Source organism: Danio rerio, chromosome 8, assembly GCF_049306965.1.
Source record: "Danio rerio strain Tuebingen ecotype United States chromosome 8, GRCz12tu, whole genome shotgun sequence".
Lineage (NCBI taxonomy): Eukaryota > Metazoa > Chordata > Actinopteri > Cypriniformes > Danionidae > Danio > Danio rerio.
Window position 1 is genome coordinate 13763488 of NC_133183.1, and position 23224 is coordinate 13786711.

Below are 23224 nucleotides of genomic sequence, written 5' to 3' on the forward strand. Positions count from 1 at the left end.
AAATCTGGCTTTTTTTTTGTTAATTCTGGCTTGTTGATTTTGCCATGTTGTCACACAAGAAAGCCGTGTGTTTGAGGTTTTCCTTAAATACTATTCTACAGTTGTGCCTCCAATTAACTCAAATATTGTCAATTAGCCAATCAGAAACTTCCAAAACCATCTGAGCTTATTCAGATGCATACTAATCTTATTTTATGTAAACTTGACTTTCAAGAAAAGTATCTCTAAAATATCTCTCTCATTATTCTGCTATTGAACTGAAACACATTTGATAATCCTAACTTACCTAAAAGAGAAAAAGTTTAGTCACATTAACATCTGACTGTTTTTAAAATGGTTATGTGACTTTTTATACAGTGTATGTAAACTTCTGCATTCAACTGTATATATAGATATAATACATAGAAACTTTTACTAGTTACTTTTATTTATATTTTTATCTGTATATTCTGAGGGGAATAACTAAGGCAAATTGCATATAAATGCCTGATTGTAGTTTTCATAGTCTGCACCCTCTGACCTTGTGACCACATAAGCATCTGGTTTAAGTGAGCCTTCCCTGCAGCGCACGTGAAAATCATCCAGTAACGCGACCCCGTGGCCCCTCAATGATTTAACTGCGGAGCGGCAAGAGCGCAGCTATTTTCTGCTAACTATTTGATCTCGCCTAATGGTCATGATGAAGTTTTAATGGGCCTTAGCCGAGTGCTATTTTGAGACTCGTCGGACATTAATAGTCCTTATTTGCAATTAAGGCGAGACACTGCAGGTGAATAGGCTAAAAAACCTTATTAGTTCTAACCATACTTCATCAGTTGATTGATATTTACAATATTTAGAATAGCAAACATTTTTTGTATTACAAGTTTTTTTAATTGTTGTTTAAATATGCAAGCAAGGCCCTTTTTCATGAAATATGCATACATTTGCACACATTTTCAGGACAAAAGTCTGAACATTGGATGAAGTCAGGTTCAAAATTCTCATTTCATTGACATATTTAATTAAAATGTTTAACAGTGGGATTTTTTTTATTACTCCATAATTCAGAAAATACTGCATTCAGCAAGAAAAAACTATTTTAGACTTAAATATTGTATATAATCAGGCATATTATTTAGGAACATTTCCCTCTGTAAAAATCTTCAGAATAAAGGTATGAATAAAAATATTTAGTTATATATTTTAAGAGTTGCTGAAGTGGAGATTTATCTCTCAATGTTTCTCAGAGAAAAATGTCTTTAAAAACATGCATTGTAATTGAAATCTACATATAAAAATTGATAAAGTGCAACAAAAGAATCACTTAAAAATGTATTTTTTTATGTTTCCTTCGCTGTAGAATGAAAACAACAACACTTTAATAAAAAGCCCCTATTATGGGTTTTTGAAAATGACCTTCTATGCAGCAGGGCTCGAAATTAACCTTTTTTCTTGGTCGTCCTAACTTCAAAAATGTAGGCGCACACACCAAAGATTATGAGCACCGTTACTACATGTTTTATATTAACAGATTCTATTCTATTTTAACACTCTAATCACCACTAACAAATAAACAAAAATGTGCATGCGCTCCCGGCATTGTACGCACTGCTTGACGTGAATTCGATGAAATTAACTTACAATAATAACTGTGCTGTTCTGGGTGGTGTCTGATATTGCACAGATGATATTGACTTATAACTTATTATTTGCATACGTCATCTTAATAGCAATAACGGTCTTTTCATGAGCTGCAATATTAGTTTCATCTTAGTAAATGCATGCTCTTTAGCGATGGTGAACGCGGTGTCAGTCACACGACTGACAGCATTGTGACGATTAAATAACGTTACAACATCTCGTGCTTCAAATGTGTAGATTCAGTGGCAAACACTGTTACCTGAAAACTCTGTCATACCAGCTTTACGGTAGTCATTTTCATAGCGGACTTTAAACACTGTAAGTCTTTTATCCACTCTTCGAAAAGTGTAAATGCTGGATTGACATTCATTACATGATCACTAATCAGATGTGCCATCACTTGTAACTTAAGATGGTTTCTAAAACTAAATCTCCCAGTTTTGTTTTCATTCTCTCATGTCCAGACCTCTACATTTTCACAGTTGTAGCTCCCTGTCTTCTGAACTGAGTGATTGACAGCTGATATTAACCAATCCATTCGCTTTCTGTTCTAGCACAGTGGGCCAATAAGAAGAGCTTGAAGGTGGGGCAAGCATTGCAGGCTTTGTTTACTGCAGCAAGTTGACATGTCAACTGTTTTAAACCAATCCTGATCGCTGCGTTTGGTTTTTAGATGCTTAATGTGTGAATGCCTCCTAATTCCATGCATGTGGTGAACATTTTGCTGTGAAAACTGACATAAATGTTATGCACTTGCACAAATGCTCTCTAATATATTTTGAGGTCACATAAATGAAATTTCGGGCGCATTTTCGAAATTGCGACCAAAACGGTTGCAATTTCGAGCCCTGTGCAGTGTGTAACACAGCACTAAGTGAATGAAAACATTCAGCTAAGGTTTAAATCTGAAAGAGCACCGTGTTTAAAACTGTTGATATTTAAACAAAACAGTCGACTCAAAGTCAAATAAATAAATCGTGTTGGGTTTGAATCTTTTGCTTGAATGCATCATTGTCGACAAGGTGCATCACCAAATACAGTATGTAGTACCGATTTCGGTAAAATGTGAACCTGCCTTTCAATTTAGACACTAGCGGAGCATGAGGGATCACAGAATTGATTATGACGCAAAGATGGTGATCACTGACAGATGGAGATATGTCTGTGGGGAATGAAGGGTTAAAGTTCATTTTCACAGCAATTCCACAGTATAGTCAACCTAGTGCTGTGTTGGTTCCTATCATTTTTCTGAAGATTAATACAATAACCTACGCTGCAATGAGATACTCGTTGGCCGTTTGCTATTAAAGGAGAGGCAGACACTATTATGTATGGGACTTTGTCAGACAGAAACTGTTACAGTTCAAATGGACCAGTTTCTTCTTCCTCTGGATCATAACATGTAAGTGTAATTAAATTGTTGCCTTGTTTTGTGTATTTTGCTTTTTAAATCACATATCTTTTACAGATTTTTACAGATATCGGTTTGGGGGTATTCATATATTTCATCCAAACCACGTTGAAAACATGACGCATGCTTCTTCCTTTACCAATTTAAATGTGTTTCTGAACTCTGGATCCTCTGCCGTATTCATTATATATATACAATTTAAATATTTCAACTTCTGACACTGTGTGGATCAATAGTGAACGTGTCGTTGTTATTACGTGGGGTTAGCGTTAAGAGTAGAGTAAAATGCTGGTGTTTAACTGCATTGCTTACTTTCTGCTACTTTATGGCCGTGGTGGGCATTTCTTTCTGTCTCATGCTGAACACAGTCGACCAATCACAACAGACTTGGTCATCGGACCAATGAGCGCAGACTAGCCTCACGCTAAGGAGGGGATTGGGAACAAATGAATCGCTGAATGAATCATATAGGAGTTGTTGGGATAATTAGGTAAAAAGAAATGCATATTTTAAGACAATTAAAGTGTTTTTTGACCTTGCATGCATATCAGACTGCTGTTGGAGACCCTCAAAACCAAAACATGACCTTTTATAATGAAAAAAAGGGGCTCTTTAAAACCCAAAAAGTCCAAAATCTCAAACTGTCAGGCGCATAAAAACAGTGTTTTTGGCTGCAGTGTCTCTCCATAATCCAAAGCTGAGAGTCTACAGGGAGGCGCTGAGGTCAGCAGACTCACCTCGAAGCAGAAATCCTGTCCCAGGATGCTGCTGTGCACGGGTTTGATGAGCACTTCCTCCTCCATACTGAGATCTAGAGCTTCAACTGCACTGCTGGGGCTGAGCAACGACTCGTGAGACCGTGATTCCTTCAGCCTCGGCATCAGATGGGATCTACTGGAGAGAGGAACACATGCATCAGACACAGATACACATTTGTCCGGCTGGGCTGGGAGATATGCACAAAAACATCATCACTATAAAGCATTTTTTATATCAGTTAATCTTAATAATATAACTGGTAAATCTCTATTTCATTCCAGTTTTCATTCAAAGTTCACTGCTAAATTAAATCTGATATGTAAAATCAAATTAAAGTTTTGACATATATAAGAGAACATCGTTTAATTGTGTCCAGTTTTAATGCTTTACATGACATTATAAAGATAGCCTTTATTTAATCATACTGTACAAATGACTCGTTTGCCAACAAGGTGATTTGTGATGTTACAGTGGTACACAGACTCCACCTCCAGAGTATGAGCTCCGCCCACAGAAGATTAGTTTCTCAGTGATGTAAGCATTGTGCTGCTGCAACTGAACTGATTATAATCACTGCTGCTGATGCTGTGGATGTCACATACAGATGTGTGTTTACTATCTGATGCACTCACATGTCCAGTTCGGTCACTCACTCACTTAGGCCACATGAATGAAACATGAAGCAGTTTGCTAAGCCACCCTCTAGACTGTATAGCTTTGTTCATGTGTACAGAGTTTTCAGTGGCTTATTGCATAGTTGATTCTATAAACTAAACGTGTTATATTAAAGATGCAAGTCAAGTTAGAAAAGATAATACTCTATCTTCTCCTTCTCCCTTGCATTTTATTATACTTCAACGTATAGGCTAAATATGTCAAATAACATAAAAATACCAATCGTTAAAACACAATACCCCTTTTTTTCTAAATGTTTAAAGTGAAAGTAAACAGCAACGTGACCCGTGACCCCTCAATGATTTACCTCTGGAACGGCAAGAGCACATCCGCTAAATATTTAAATACTATTTCTGTAACCACCTAATGGTCATAATGAAGTTTAAATAAGCTTAAGTTGCATGCTATTTTTAGAATTTTTCACAATTATGGCAAGACACAGCAAAAAAAAAATAAATAAAAAAAAACAGTTTAAATATGCAAATGAGGCATAATTTAATTAAATATGTACTAATTTGCATACACTTCTAGCACAAAAGTCTGAATACTGGATGAAGTTCAACTTTCTTGTTAAATTCGGTTTTACTTCATTCATTCATTTGCTTAGTCACAGCGAAATGAACCGCCAACTTATCCAGCAAGTTTTTACGCAGCGGATGCCCTTCCAGCCGCAACCCACCTCTGGGAAACATCCACACACACATTCACACACTATGGACAATTTAGTCCACCCAATTCACCTGTACCACATGTCTTTTGACTGTGGGGGAAACCGGAGCACCCGGAGGAAACCCACACGAAGGCAGAGAACATGCAAACTCCACACAGAAACGCCAACTGAGCCGACCCAGCGACCTTCTTGCTGTAATGCGACATCACTACCTACTGGGCCACTGCCTCGCCTCAGTTTTACTTCATGTGCACAGAATTTTTAGTGGCTGATTGCACAGTTAATTCTGTGAGCTCCATGTGTGTTTTATTAGTTTAAAGATGCGTCAAGACAAGGTAAGAAAACTCAACCCTGTCCTTTTGTCTTTTGCATGTTACTGCGTTAACATAAAAAAAAAATGGCAAGTAACTTCCAAGTACACATCTTTAAAGATACATTACTCCTCTTTACAACAGTCAATTATGTCTATGGGTTAGCAGTGGCCCAATAGTTAGAAAGTTGGACTTGTGATTGAAAAGGCACAGATTTGAGTCTCGGTGTCCTGACACTTTACCCTACCCATATGATTAGGCTACCAACACTGTATTTGAATGGTTCTGAAGTTGGGGAAGGGATTAGGTAGGTTAGGGCGATATTACAGCTTCACATCACACTACTCCACATTCACATTTACACTGGTAGCAAAAACTGATGGATAGCATATTGCATCTTTAAAATGTGCTACCTACTTTTTGAATAGGAGGTAAGAAAATCTGACAAGGTAGGACAAATCGACAGAACACTAGGGATTGTAGGTGTTGGGGGTGAATAACCAGTGATCTCACTACCCTCAATACCAGGGCTGAGGTGAGTCCCTTGAGCAAGGCACCGATCCCCCAAGTGCTCCTGGGTAACGCGCATGTCTTTCATATGTCTTTAACGCCGCACTTATGTTTACACAGTGTGTGAATGCTCACTAATGTGTGTATGTCTGTGTGCACTTGGATGGGTTTAAATGCAGAGCACAAATTTCAGAGTATGGGTTACAACACAACATCACGACTTTAACTTTATATTTAAAGAAAGAACGAAAAAGATTTTGAATGATAGCAGCCTAAACCTGCCTTTGTTAATACATTTAATTGACAACAAACAACCAAATCACTGTTGGACCAGTCTAAAGAATGTTAAGCACTGTTTTGATCAGTTGTTCTGCTAGATTTTGTAACGATCACCAGCGATCTAACCCTCATAGATCGCTGGAGAACATTCACATTCACACGGACTACTATCCTGTCTTCATATGAACTACTAGTCCTGTCATGCACCACACACGCACACCTGCTCCAAGTCTCCATTTATTACACTCATACAGCTGAAGCTGCTCATGTACTAATGACACTACACATATTTATGGCTTACTTCGACACTCTTATTGCTGACTATTGTTAGGTTAACACCGTGTAACATTACAAAGCATTCCCTGGTATAGTTTCTACGTGTTACAACCCTTGCCTTGTTTTATCGTTTTTCCTGTCTGCCGCCTGTATCGACCATCTGCATGTTACCTGATGCCTTTGGATTTTTTTGTTCACGTTTGCGCCTGTGTTTGATCATTGCCTGTCTGACCATTATTCTTAAACCTGCAAAAGAACTCTCACTCCTTTGTAACTCGTCTCCCTTGTAGTTAAAGGTTTATTTGAGTTATCAGTTGTAACTTTCTTATTTGTTAATAACTGACTGCTTACTTCTCTTTAATAATGTTTGAACTTCAAACTAAGTAAGGGCTAGTTTCTTCTCTAAAACTGACATTTTAATAAGAAATTGTGAAATTTATTACAATTCCACATGGATCAAAAGAATAAAAACAACAAATACAAAAGTATTTTACTTTATATTTAGCTGAGGCAGTTAAAATTTTGACAGGGAGCAGTGAAAAATTACACAGTTCTAAATAAATGAATCTTCCAGTGCCGGCTTGATGTAAACCTGAGGTAGATTAGAAGGGCGTCAGTTTGGGAAATAATGAGGCCAGGAGGATTTTTCAGCAAGTTGTAATGAGCTGTCAAAAAGCAGTGTCACTTAATTGGAAGTGAGGTGAGTCTCTCTCACAAAAGAAGTGGAAAACAAAGTTTGCCTCCAGGAGGTTGACCTTCACTCGGATGGCACTGTTTGAATGAAGCTGCCGAAGGCTCTGGGATGACTAGCACTGTCACAATAATGAAAGAGGAAGTAACACATTGAAAGGTGAAAAGGAAGTGTTTTAAGGAAGTGTGACTCGTCTTATGTGTTCCTTTAGGAAAGAGAATGTTGTTAATTTCTGTTTATAGACCATAATGTGATTAGGAACGAGCAAATAGAGCAAATTAATTGTGCTTACAGGGTTAATTGTTGGGAGTATGGGGGACGGGGCATAATAATGTTTAACACGTCTGTTTTGGAGTTTCAGTTATCTCAACATTGTCTAAAAATGTGCTCTGATTTCCCAAGATGCCAAAGTGAGCCATTTAATGTTTCACACATGAACTTCTCTTTAACTTATCATTTTTCATAGCTATATGCTTTATACTTTCATTTTCATTACTTTTTAAAGGTTAAAGCTAAGTGTTTGATATCACTTTTATATGACTTTTATATAACTTACACTGGCTGATATTATTATTAGTAGTAGTAGTCATGATAGTATTTATTACTTTTATTATTAATATTATTGCTGTTGTTGTTGTTAGTGGTAGTAGTACTCATAGTGTTTATTCCATTTTATTATTATTTTTCATTCATTTTCTTTTCAGGTTAGTCCCTTTATTAATCTGAGGTCGCCACAGCGGAATGACCCACCAATTTATCCAGCATATGTTTTACGCAGAGGATAACATCCATACACTCATACACTACGGACAATTTAGCCTTCCCAATTCAACTGTACCGCATGTCTTTAGACTGATGAGGAAACCAGAGCACCCAGAGGAAACCCATGCGAACACAGGGAGAACATGCAAACTCCACACAGAAACGCCATCTGACCCGGCCGAGGATGGAATTTAATAGGGATATTTTAGTTCTGGTATTTTTGTTCAGGGGACCGAGTATAACTTTTTTTTTTTGCACAATGTAAAATAGAATTATGATAAGAATTAAGGGTGAAATGTAAAAAACAAACACACCTTTGTGCGAAAATGTGTGCTCTTTGCCAACCAAATAAAACGAAAAATGAAAAATGTCAATAAGGATGCATAAGGGTTACCAGTACAGAGTAATAAAAAGAGAACATATTACATATACAATAATGGTATTGAAATAACAGTAGTGCTCATTCAATTCAATTCACCTTTATTTGTATAGCGCTTTTACAATGTAGATTGTGTCAAAGCAGCTTCACATATCGAGAGAAAGAGATAATATATATATATATATATATATATATATATATATATATATATATATATATATATATATATACACACACACACACACACACACACATATATATATATATATATATATATATATATACATACACACACACACACACACATACACATATATATATGTATGTATATATATTATATAAAATATATTATATATTATAATATATATATATATATATATATATATATATATATATATATATATATATATATATATATATAAACAATATATAAATAAAGAGTACAAATATATAAATAAAAGGTTTGACAGCAATAAAATATAAAACATTAAAATACAATGTGCAATTTGTAAGCACAGAACCTACATAGGCTCATTCTGAAAACGTAGCCCTATATACATTTCTGTAGATTGCGAATTATGTAGCCAGAGCTACGTATAGCTGCATTTGATCTTTAAAATGAATGCAAAGGGGTGGTATGACGCCTTTCCTTTTCAGTCGATCGCTCAGTCAGTCATTCAGTCAGTCAGTGAGTTATTCAGTCAGTTATTCAGTCAGTAGACAGCGGCCTCTGGGGGATTTAGATGAGAACAATAGGATCTGAAAAAGCATACACAGCAGCCTCTGGTGGATTCACGAAAACTGCAAATAAACATAGCTCCTGGGATGTATTTTGCTCTCTCCAGAAATGTATATAGGGTACGTAATCAGAATGAACCTGGATTGCACAGCACACACACACACGCACACAAACACGCACGCACGCACAAACACACACACACACACACAAGCTTTTATTCTGGATTTGATTATTAGCTAATAATCTTTTGGCAACACAAATTTAAATATGATGTGTAATTTGTAAAAAATGTTTAGCTTAATGAATATAGCAAAGGAAATAATGAAGGCACAGATCACTAAATCCTGCAAGCTTCAAACTTGCAATATCATTCCTCACATTAACCACTAAACCCCATATCTGAACAATAATGTAAAACCTTCATTCATTGAAGTAACCTTTCTTGAAACAATAAGCACTGAAAATCAGCTATTATAGACAAAAACATGGCATTCACACCATTAAATAATGCAAAGGTCAAGCAGACAGCTGCATGGGCACAAACTGGCTCTATTTGTGCATGCATGAGCTCTACTGATCAGAGAGCTGCTGATGACTCATGGGAAATGGGCTTGGAGCTGTGATTTACACAGTTTTGGAAAAAGAGCTAGTTTATTTCATGCATTAAAAATCATTGCTTTCTTATCAGTTCAAAAAAGTGAATTAGAAGCCACACAGACAATCTCTGCATTCAGATATGCCCATTTCCACGCCATACAGTAGGTGAAAAACAGAATGTGAGGAGATAAGGGTGTCTTTTATTCACAGCAATCATAGAACAGTATGTGAAAAGTACCCAAATGACCCATTGCTTCTGGAAAGATTCAGAAGTGATGCTGTAGTGTATGACGGTGCATATACTGCGTCTGAGTTTCATTCATTTACATACGAAGAGTTTAGATGCAAAAACCTCGAAGTGTCATCTCAAATTTTCAACTAGAATTAGCCCTTTTCTCAGGCTCCTGTGTTTATGTCCTGTTATTTTCCTGTTAGTAATTAGCCCTCCTGAATTATTAGCCCCCTGTTTATTTTTTTCCCCAATTTCTGTTTTAACACATTTCTAAACATAATAGTTTTAATAACTCATCTCTAATAACTGATTTATTTTATCTTTGCCATGATGACAGTAAACAATATTTGACTTGATATTTTTCAAGACACTTCTATATAGCTTAAAATGACATTTAAAGGCTTAACTAGGTTAATTAGGTTGACTAGGCAGGTTAGGGTAATTAGGCAAGTTATTGTATAATGATGGTTTGTTCTGTAGTCTATCGAAAAAATATAGGCTAATAATTTTGTTCTTAAAATGGTGTTTAAAAAATTAAAAACTGCTTTTATTCTAGCCGAAATAAAACAAATAAGACTTTATCCAGAAGAAGAAAAAAAAAAAAACAGAAAATTATCAGACTGTGAAAATTTCTTTGCTCTGGTAAACATCATTTGAGCCTATTTAAAAAAAAAAAAAAATTAAAGGGGATCTAATAATTCTGACTTAATATACTGTAATATACAGAAATGAATGAAACAGGACAAATTCTAATGTATGTGGGAAAAGCTGCATTATACTTGTATTATTTTGATGCTTTAAAACCCTTTTTCATCTTTGACCAACACATCCTGTACAGGAGCGGTTTTTAGTGTTTCTATATTAAGTTCTTTCATGACTTCAAATGCTCTTTTCATCTTTCTGTCTACATTATGATCAAAATGATAATAATAAAATCCTCAAAACAACCGCTAAAGTATTCAGCCAAACAAAGCTCCGTCCTGGCTGGTTATTAGAAAACAAGGAAAACTATTTGTTATGACACAAACTGAAACAACCGACTCTATTACAGGCAGCTGCAAAACACTCAAACATTCCAGCTAATCTGCTAATCCCAGCAAACCCTGGGTCAACAACAAGACTTTTGACCAGAACCGCAGCCATCAAGACAAGGAAAACAGGAAGAGGCAACATTTCCCAAACTTACTTTTTACTATTGTGATTCAGCATGGTCCCAGTGCAAAACAAGCCGAGTCCAGAGGCTGCTAGAGAATTATTCTTGATTTTCCTGCAAGATATCAGACGCCAGGGCTTGAAAAGCGTGCTCATGTACTGCCTCTGCTGAAACCATTTTGAGCGAGGGAGTGCCTTAGACTCCAAGCACCCGAGGGAACAATCTGTTGCATCTCGAACACACCCAAATCCATTTTTAAGGATTTCTATTTTAAACAAACTATTGCTCTTGTTTTCAGTGGAAGGATCGCTGCAAGTCCTGATGGGTTTGCATGCATTTTAAGCTTAATAAAGATGATTTTACCAAAACGATGAGCCTTAGGACAAGATAATCTAAGTGAATACGGCAAAAAAACTATATAATTATTGTTGTCATTCTACAAACATTAGACTCATTATATTAAGAAACACAAAAATGTATATTATTACAGAATGTTATGTTTAATGGTGCCATACTGTGCACTGATTAAAAAAAACAAACTGTTCTTTGGTATCTACATATATTTGAGGTTTAGGAAAGTTAAAACGTTCTCCAAAAATGGTTTTATATGCTCATTTATCAACACTGGCTCATTCTGAAAATGTACCCCTATATACATTTCTGGAGACCGCAAATTATGTAGCCAGAAGTACGTATGGCTACATTTCGTCTTTAAAATGAATGCTACGGGCCGGTATAACGTCGTTCCTTACTTCTGGCTGGACGGCTTTCTCGCTGTTATCAGATTGTCCAGTTAGCTCGCCATGTTCATTGGCGGACTTGTGATATAAAACGGAGTTGACTGTGACGACGGGGTTCGAGTTCAGCGAAGAACGGTTCCAGAAAGCGGGTAAGAAAAAAACAGAAGCCAAAAAATTAAATTATTAAGTAAATAACTGGGTGAGAATACGGTAAAATCTGAAAACGTGGTAAAAATCCCAGGCTGCTGTGAGGGGTTTTCTTTTTCTGGATTGCTTTTTAAAACTGTCAGTTGGGTCTAGGGAAGTGGGTGGGTGGGTCAGTCGGTGCTTTTGAAAACTATTAGGTGGGTTTAGGGAAGGTGAAAGGTGCGGTCAGTGTCAGACAGTCGAATGCTGCCTCTGGTGGATTTATGTAAGAAGAGCAGGTGTGAATGGAACTAGCAAGAGAAATTTAAGATCTCAAAAAGCGCACACAGCAGCCTCTGGTGGAAAAACAACAACAAAAACTGCAAAACAATTTACATCCTGGGATATATTTGGCGCTCTCCAGAAATATATACATATCAGAATGAGCCTAGGTTGTCATTTATAGCCACAGGATTTAACCCCTGAATGAAAAGCTTCGTTTTTGATATTTAATATGCATATTTGATGATACTTTGAAACATAATACTAATGACCATGTTCTGATGCTTCCGAGCTTGTGTCAATGTGTTCTCTCTCTATAAATATTCATGCTTCATTTGTCAAAAAAAAATATTTGAGCAAATTGATTTGTTGTCAAAAAATCTTTTTAACTGAAGTAGTGAAGAGGTATATAGAACTATATCTATGCCACAAAAATAACCTAGTTTACTCCCAAGTTGTGTTTTGGAAGAAATGTTAATTCATTCATTTTCCTTTGGCTTAGTCTCTATTTCAGGGGTCGCCACATTGGAATAAACCACTAACTATTCCACAATATGTTTTACACAGCGGATGCACTTCAAGCAGCAACCCAGTACTGGGAAACACCCATACAAACCCATACTTGTAAGCCCGAAAAGGAACGGCGGCATACCACCGTAGCGTTTGTTAAAGACAAAATGCAGCAATATGTACTTCTGGCAACATAATTTGCGATCTCCAGAATTGTATATAGGGCCACTATGGCGAGTGAGACAGGGCCCTAAGCCGTGATGGCATACGGCGTAAGTATGGAGGCGGGTGGCGGAAGTGAGATAATCAGAGACACCTGGACGCATCACCTGCTTCGAGTCTCATAGAGGACCACTGGAAGCTAAAAGGAGAGACACCAGTGCTAAGAGAGAACCGGGCTCAGACATATTATGTTTTACATAGTATGTTTTACCGTCTGTTTGTTTTATTTTTTTTTTTCATAAAAAATTATTCAAAAGTAAAAAAAAAAAATTATAATAATAAATAAATTTTTAAAAATCAAGAAATAAAACAAACAGACAGTAGCTCCTCACTGAGACTGTGATGCGTACAGGTATCTCTGATTACCTCACTCACGCCACTCGTCTAGTAAGCCATCACGGATCTCTGCCCCACCTCACTCGCCACAGCTACGTTGTCACAATGAGCCTGTGTTGAATTTATGGCTCAGTGCAGGAGAAAAACTCATTAAGAGAAAACGGCAGTTAAAAATAAGTCTTATAATAGAAATATACAGATACGAATTGATAAAGTGCTATAAAAGAAACACTTAAACATGAAATTTAGATATTTGCTTTCCATTACTTTACCAAAATATAGCAAAAAAAAAACTCAAAACTGACTTTTGAGTTGAATAAATGAAAAACAGTGTTTCTGCTTGCCGTGTCTTACCTTAAGAAATCATAAGTGCCTTATTAATTAGACATTTACAGGTTTTAAATCCAGCATCTAAAAAGTCTACACCCCCTTACTGCAGCACAAAGCCGTAAAAATAATGATGACACTAAACAGCTAATTACTAAAAAAGCATCAGCAAATGGTTTTCTTTTTAAAGTATGTCTTCATGAGCCAATAATGAGCGAGGCAGGACAGACAGCAGCAGATTGTGGACTCCGCAGACCTCGTGTGCTGTAATTAAATTCATGTTGTGGAGTGTCGCCTGCCGTCTGCTCTGAGTTTGTGTCCTGTATCTGTGGTCGACTGGTGTATAGTGTTCTCCTCCTCCAACAGTTCCCACAATCTCTGACAGGAAGCAGTTCTCCCTCGAGATCTACAAGTAGGAAATGACTGCCAGGCAAACCAGCGATACAAGCAGGGTGACAATGGCTCAGTGAACCTGGCATTCACTGCTGTTTAATGGAATTTCAACTTGGCCTGTATAGTACAGCTGGAAAATACATACAACTTCAGTGACGTTTTGCAATGATGTAAAGTATGTGTTACATGATTGCTTAGTTATCATTTGCAAACTGGATACACTATGCAAATGCTTTTGTTATTTCAATAAAAACTGCATTTCTGATTGAGATTAATAAATTTAGCAGTTATTTATTTTTGTGTTTTTATACAATAAATTGACCTAAAGTGATAAAATTTATGTTACAAAAAGTATGATATTTTGAAATCAATTTCTTTTATTAACTGATAAATTCTTCTGATATTTGCCAAAATTCATAATGGTTTAAAAAAAGTAAGCAGCATAACCTTTTACACTAGATAATAATAATAATAATAATAATAATAATAATAATAATAATAATAATAATATTAATAATAATACTAATAATAATTAACAATTTAAATAATACAAATTATTATTAATATACATTTTATTATTTTATTATTATTATTAGTATTATTATTAATATAATTTATAATAATAATAATAATAATAATAATAATAATAATAATAATAATAATAATTATTATTATTATTATTATTTATAATAATAATTATTATTATTATTATTACTATACATTTTGTTATTATTATACATTTCATTATTATTATTATTATTATTTTTACTACTTTTATACATTTTATTATTAGTATTATCATTATCATTGTTATACATTTTCTATTATTATAATTTTTCATTATTACTATACATTTTATTAATATTATTATTATTATTATTATTATTATTATTATTATTATTATTATACATTTCATTATTATTATTATTATTATTATACATTTCATTTTTATTATTATTATTATACATTTCATTATTATTATTGTTACTACTATTATACATTTTATTAGTAGTATTATCATTATTGTTATACATTTTATTATTATTATTATTATTATTATTATTATTATTATTATTCATTTCATTATTATTATTATTATTATTATTATTATAATTAATATCATTATCATTATTACACATTTACAATTATTATAATTATTTTATTATTATCACTATACAGTTTAATATTATTATTATTATACATTTCATTATTATTATTATTATTATTATTATACATTTCATTATTATTATTTTTATTTTTTATTATTACTATATATTTTATTACGATTATTATTATTATTATTATTATTATTATTATTATTATTATTATTATTATCATTATTATTATTATTATTATTATTATTATTATTATTATTATTATTATCATGGATATTATCATTATATTTCATTATGATTATTATTATTATAACTATTATCAATATTATACATTTTATTATTCATTCATTCATTTCAGCTTAGCCCCTTTATTAATCTGGGGTCGCCACAGCGGAATGAACCACCAACTTATCCAGCATATGTTTTACTCAGCGGATGACCTTCAAGCTGCAACCCATTACTGGGAGACATCCATACACATATATTATGGTCAATTTTAGCATAGCCAATTGCCAACTGACCCAGACGAGGCTCAAACCAGTGACCTTCTTGCTGTGAGGCGTTCGTAATATCCACTGTGCCACCGCGTTGCCCCATTTTGTTATTATTATTATTATCATTATTATTACTATTATTATTATTATTATTATTATTATTATTATTATTATAAAGGTCACTTAAATACCAAATCAACTTATTAGAAACATTTCCAAAGAATAACATGACACTAAAGACTGCAGCTTTGTCATCATACAAATCAGCTGTCATCACAGAATAAAGTACATTTTAAAATACATTTTTTTATCAAGCATTTTAGCCCTTCATTATGAGCAATTTACATTGCTCAGATTTCAAAAGCTAAATGAATTTTTTTTTACCTTACATTAAACACAATTATATATGCCACCTAGAGTATATCTTTGGCTACTTAGAGTAAAAACCAGTTACATAGTATCCATACTATGCATTATCCCATAAGGCCATTACACTACCTTTCAAAAGTTTTAATATTGTGTTTGACTCCCATGAGCTTGAAGGACTGCATCCATACATCACTGCAATGACTCAAATAACTTATTAATAAAGTCATCTGGGATAGCAAAGAAAGCGTTCTTGCGGGACTCCCAGAGTTCATGAAGATTATTTGGATTCATCTTCAATGCCTCCTCTTCCATCTTACCACAGACATGCTCAACATTTTTTATGTCTGAGGACTGGGCTGGCCAATCCTGGAGCACCTTGACTTTCCTAGCTTTCAGAAACTTTGATGTGGAGACTGAAGTATGAGAAGGAGCGCTATCCTGTTAAAGAATTTGCCCTCTCCTGTGATTTGTAACGTAATAGGCAGTCCAAATGTCTAGATACCTCTTGTTGCTAATGTTGCAGATCTCTCGCACGCCACTATACTGAATGTAACCCCAAACCATAATTTTTCCTTCACCAAACTTGACTGATTTCTGTGAAAATCTTAGGTCCATGCAAGTTCCAATAGGTCTTCTGCAGTATTTGTGATGATTGGGATGGAGTTCAACAGATGATTCATCTGAAAAATCTACCTTCCGCCACTTTTCCAAATGATCAATTAGAAGTCAAGCTATTTAAGGCTCTTACAACTGAGATTGACAACAAGGCTTTTGCCAGGTAGTGCATACTGTAAATATATAATATACTCATTAAACCAAAGAGCGTCTTAACATGTATGAAAATTTTTTAATCAGAAAAATATTTGAAAGGCTCAGCGAACAATGTAATTATTCAGCATCCCATAATACCCTGGTACACAGCTTATTACTGCATTTCAACAGCTGTGTTTAAGTTCGCAGATGAATAGTTACACAATCTCAGCACTATTGATGGGGTCACTCGAAAAAACTAAAAGCCTCTTTTCAAAGAGGCTTATACGGGTGATTTTGTGGACATGGAAAAAGCAAGTGAGTGTATTTTCTTGAAAGGCTGGAGATGTTTATATAAGAGCATAAAAAACATTTTTATTTCCTCTCATAAGTCACATAATAATGGAAATGCATTTTCTTTTATTGCTTGATTCGGTAATGATACTAAACAAGACAACAGACAGTTGCTGTTTACAGTGCATTTAATAAGAAGTTTAATATCTGAAGGTTTCACATTCATTCTGACCGACACAGAACAAATAACAAGGCTTTTTGTAGGTCACAAATCAAGAATTCGACTCATAAAAATGCCTGTACGTAATTATAAAAGAAGTAGAGCTATTGAAAAAGTTCTGGACAAAATACAGCAGGTCACATTGCTGTCACATGCCACTGCTTGACATGTCAACTGCTATAATTCAATCCAATTTTACCAACTTACAACCAGCAAGGTTTTTGAACTGCCAGAAATTACTGAAGCACTTAAAAGGGTAGCCGTTAAAGGGATTTTTTCACCATGAACATTGGTGAGCATTATTCTGTTATGTTACAAGGTTTTTGAAAGACTCATGAATTTTGAGGGCCCTTCACATAACATCTGGTAATGGCTTAGAATGACTTGGACAGAATGAGTCAGAATCCAGAATTCAAGCAAGTGTCAAACCTTGCTCCTAACTGAGCCATTAACAGATATCTATGAAGAAGGGGAAAAAAACAAGCAGAACATGAATATTCATTTTGTCCTCGACAAAGCACATTCACACTGCACCTGCCTGATGAAAGAAGCATTGTGATTAACACGTTCTCCTAGTGAATATTCTGGTGTTACAGCAAAAAAATGTGTTGCAAATGAGTTTAAATGCTCTGTGTATGGGATTACATAAGAATCAGTAGGCATTATACAGTGTAGACATCTATAGTCTACACTGTATAAACACGTGACCTCACATTTTGTGTTAAAGTGCAAATGATCTATTTAGCCTACATGGTTGTATACATTGAAATGATTTGTTTATAGAGTGCATTCATGCCCACTCATATTTCCAGCTGCTTGGTATGGATGTAGGCCTATTTTGTCCACTTATTTGTCCCATAGGGATTTTAAAAATGTAATGCAATATAAATTTGAAGCAAACCAATTCACTTCACTCAAAAACATTTTGCTGCTTGTTCTAACTACTTATTTAAAATTAGTTGAAACAACAAAATTATAGAGATTTGTTTTGTTTTTTTTTGGGGGGGGGGGGGGGTGGGGGGGGGGCAGCAGCTGTGTTTTATGTTCAATCAACTTAAAATGGTAAAAACCATTGAGTTAACTATTATTATTATTATTATTATTATTATTATTATCATCATCATCATTATTATTATTATTATTATTATTATTATAACCTTTATTTTACCAGGAAAATATTGAGATTAAAAACATTGAGATTAAAAATCTCTTTTACATGAGCATCCTGGCCAAGATTAGGCAGAATACATGTCACATGGGTCTAACAGACAACAAACAAATAACCATTAATAATTAACATAAATCTTACATTGACAAACAAACTTTTCAAAACATCTACAAGCCTATGTTTCAATTTCTAAATCATTTATACTCTATTTAAAAGCATTTAGTAAAATCAATTAATTATACTGCAAGTTTGTTTGTAGATAATTCCATGCAAAAGGTGCTGCGTATTTAAAAGCCTTTTTTTCCCAATCTCAGTCTGCACTTTAGGAAGAGACGGTAAATAAATATCCTGTGACCCCAAACCATGATTTTTCCTTCACCAAACTTGACTGATTTCTATTAAAATATTAGGTCCGTGCAAGTTCCAATAGGTCTTCTGCAGTATTTGTGATGATTGGGATGCAGTTCAACAGATGATTCATCTGAAAAATCTACCTTCCGCCACTTTTCCAAATGATCAATTAGAAGTCAAGCTATTTAGGGCTCTTACAACTGAGATTGACAACAAGGCTTTTGCCAGGTAGTGCATACTGTAAATATATAATATACTCATTAAACCAAAGAGCGTCTTAACATGTATGAAAAGTCAGCTCATGTACAAAAACACTCATTTTTTAATCAGAAAAACATTTGGGAGGCTCAGCAAACAATGTAATTATTCAGCATCCCATAATACCCTGGTACACAGCTTAGTATGGCATCAGACTGTAGGCCATAGTTAAAGACAGTTTTATTACAAATGTAATTCTGGAGATATGATGGGAGTAAACCCTATATAGATTTGTAAACAAAGATATGTCAGTGGGGTGACATGGTGGCGCAGTAGGTAGTGCTGTCGCCTCACAGCAAGAAGGTTGCTGGTTTGAGCCTCGGCTGGGTCAGTTGGCGTTTCTGTGAGAAGTTTGCATGTTCTCCCTGCGTTCGCATGGGCTTCCTCCGGGTGCTCCGTTTTCCCCCACAGTCCAAAGACATGCGGAACAGATGAATTGGGTAGGCTAAATTGTCCGTAGTGTAAATGGATGTTTCCCAGAGATGGGTTGCAGCGGGAAGGACATCCGCTGAGTAAAACATTTGTTAAATAAGTTGGTGGTTCATTCCGCTGTGGCAACACCAGATTAATAAAGGGACTAAGCCTAAAAGAAAATGAATGATATGCCAGTGTTTGAGCCTACGAATGGATTAAGCAGACCAATGTACCCTAGTATACAAGTAAGGGACATAAAATTAGTTATAAATCTTAGTGCACAATGGTAAACAGTATCCAATACATGCAGACTCTGAGACGAAGCATGCAAATGCTAATTTCACTGTAGTCCAATATCCACATAAATGTTGCATCAACCAGTTTTTAATTCTAAGCCTAAAAAAACACTTTTAATATATATTTTTTTAACAAATTGGTAAATGTGAGAACTAAAAGAAATTGTAAGATCAATTAAAATTCCAAGATATTTGTACTGGGACACCAATTCAATCTCTGCACTGTGAGTAGTAGTAATAGAACCTAGAACTTATACGATTTGCATTGGGACAACATGAAGGGATTGTGTGTAACCCAGCATTTTTTACAGCTTACAGTATGAGGAGAATCAAAGCATTATAAACTTTCATTTGAAGCAACAGCATTATGCATGATTAACATATTCCACAAATTATACACACAAAGTTGTTCTAATAGGAACTGTTAACTTTAAAGAGGGAACCAAATTTTTTTGATTTTGTGAAGTAACGGCACAAAAATGTACACATTTCACATTGCGCAGCATCTGTACAAACATATCATAAACGCTCATTCAACACAGAAAATTTTGTTATGTCAAACAGCACACGTTTCCACTCAGTAACAGGGTGGAATAATGTCTCTCATCATATCAATACACAACCTGACAGTGCCATTCAATAAAAGCACACACTCATGAAGACCTCCAGCATCCACCTGACTGCAAGACACAGGGTATGTTCCTGATAAATGTCTAAACAATAATAATATAAAGCAAAATTAATTATTATTTATAATAAATACTACATTAATTCACCAAAGAGCTTCTCAAGCAAATATTTACACTTTCTTTGTGCTAAAAAATACCCATACACATCCACCAAAATACAAAACTACACAGCACTGGATTTTTATAATTGGTATCAATGACTGGCAACTATAATTCTACAAAATGCTCTTTATAGGAAAATAAGAAAAATGTTTGGAATAATAAATCTCATCATATCAATACACAACCTGACATTGCTGTTCATTAAAAGCACACACTCATGAAGACCTCCAGCGTACACCTGACTGCAGGACACACTGTATATTCTTAATAAATCTCTCAGTGCAATAATATAAAGCAAATTATTGATTACTTATCATTAATACTGCAATAAATCAGCAAAGAGCTTCCCAAGCAAACATTTACATCTTGCTTGCGCTAAATAACACACCTAAAGATCCACCAAATTTAAATATATAAAAATATACACAACACTGGGTATTCTTTATTGGCATTAACACAGAAAGCTTTTTATACAGAAAAACAGCTGTTTAGATTGTTAAATGTTCTCCACACAAACAAAAAATGGTTCTCTTTTTTTGAAACAGTTCACTGAAAGGTTCTTAGAGAACCAAAATCGGAAAAATGTACACAATCCATATTCTCTCCCAGCATCTGCACAAACATATCATCAGATCCGCCCGTCCAACACAGAGAATGGTGTGATGTCAAACAGCACGTGTCGCCACCCAGTAACAGGGTGGAATAATGTATCACATCATAATAATACACAACCAGACAGTGCGGCTTAATAAAAACACACACTTATAAAGACCTCCAGCATCCACCTGACTACAAGACCTGATGTATATTCTTAATAAATCTCTCAGTGGATTAATATAAAGCAAATTATTGATTAGTTATCATTAATACTGCAATAAATCAGCAAAGAGCTTCCCAAGCAAACATTTACACCTTGCTTGAATTAAATAACACACCTAAAGATCCACCAAATTCAAATATATAATAATGTACACAACACTGGGTTTTCTTTATTGGCATCAACACAGAAAGCTTTTTATACAGAAAAACAGCTGTTTAGATTGTTAAATGTTCTCCACACAAATATTAAATGGTTCTCTTTTTTTGAAACCATTCACTGAAAGGTTCTTAGAGAACCAAAATCGGAAAAATGTACACAATCCACATTCTCTCCCAGCATCTGCACAAACATATCATCAGATTCGCCCGTCCAGCACAGAGAATGGTGTGATGTCAAACAGCACGTGTCGCCACCCAGTAACAGGGTGGAATAATGTTTCACATTATATCAATACACAACCAGACAGTGCTGTTAAAAAAAAAACACACACACTTTTAAATACCTCCAGCGTTCACCTGACTACACGACCTGATGTATATTCTTAATAAATCTCTCAGTGCAATAATATTAAGCAAATTATTGATTAATTATCATTAATACTGCAATAAATTAGCAAAGAGCTTCCCAAGCAAACATTTACACCTTGCTTGCGTTAAATAACACACAAGATCCACCAAATTTAATTATATAAAAATATACACAACACTGGGTATTCTTTATTGGCATCTACACAGAAAGCTTTTTATACAGAAAAACCGCTGTTTAGATTGTTAAATATTCTCCAAAACAAGCATAAAATGATTCCCTTATATTAAAACTATTCACTGAAAGATTCTTATGGGAATCAAAATCTGAAAAATGTGCACAATCCACATTCTCTCCCAGCATCTGATACCATCAGATCCGTCCGTCCAGCACAGAGAATGGTGTGATGTCAAACAGCACGTGTCGCCACCCAGTAACAGGGTGGAATAATAAATCTCACCACATCAATACACAACCTGACAGTGCCATTCAACAAAAGCACACACTTATGAAGACCTCCAGCGTCCACCTGACTGCAAGACCTGATGTATATTCTCAATGAATCTCTCAGTGCAATATTACAAAGCAAATTATTGATTACTTATCATTAATACTGCAATAAATCAGCAAAGAGCTTCCCAAGCAACGATTTACACCTTGCTTGCGCTAAATAACACACCTAAAGATCCACCTAATTTAAATATATAAAAATGTACACAACACTCAACATTCCTTGTTGGCATCTACACAGAAAGCTTTTTATACAGAAAAACAGCTGTTTATACTGTTATATGTTCTCTACACAAACATAAAATGGTTCCCATATTTTGAAAGCGTTCACTGAAAGGTTCTTAGAGGAACCCAAATCGGAAAAATGTACACAATCCACATTCTCTCCCAGCATCTGCACAAACATATCATCAGATCCGCCCGTCCAGCACAGAGAATGGTGTGATGTCAAACAGCACGTGTCGCCACCCAGTAACAGGGTGGAATAATGTATCACATTATATCAATACACAACCTGACAGTGCCATTAAATAAAAGCACACGCTCATGAAGACCCCCACCACCCACCTGACCACAGGACACGGTGTATATTCATCACCCAGCATGTGTTTCTGTACATCTGCTCCCACACAAAGGACAGAGCGGTGAAAGCTGTGCGGAGTTAAAAAGCCCTGATCCATTCACAGGGACCCCAACACCTCAGTCACCGGCCACAATCCCCGCTGACCGCAGCAGCGTGCTGTTTACCATCGATTACTGCCCTGATAATGCCCACAAAAGCTGCGACTCGTCCCTCTTCTCTCGCCCTCTTTCATTCTTTCAGCATGGAAGCTCAGTAATGAGATG

At 35.1% G+C, this 23224-nt stretch overlaps 1 protein-coding gene across 13 annotated transcripts in view; it reads right to left on the bottom strand.

The window, feature by feature from the left end:
• Nucleotides 1–23224, bottom strand: part of dab2ipa (DAB2 interacting protein a) — a 212658-nt gene that overhangs the window by 59232 nt on the left and 130202 nt on the right. For 6 of the 13 annotated variants that reach the window (XM_017357419.4, XM_009303798.5, XM_068223103.2 and 3 more), the window contains one exon: nt 3772–3928. In XM_017357419.4, the coding sequence (XP_017212908.1) occupies nt 3772–3928 (157 nt within the window). Of the gene's footprint in view, nt 1–3771; nt 3929–11100; nt 11265–23224 lie in introns of those variants that run through there. The other 7 variants (XM_009303797.5, XM_073910098.1, XM_073910099.1 and 4 more) reach the window with 2 other exon arrangements.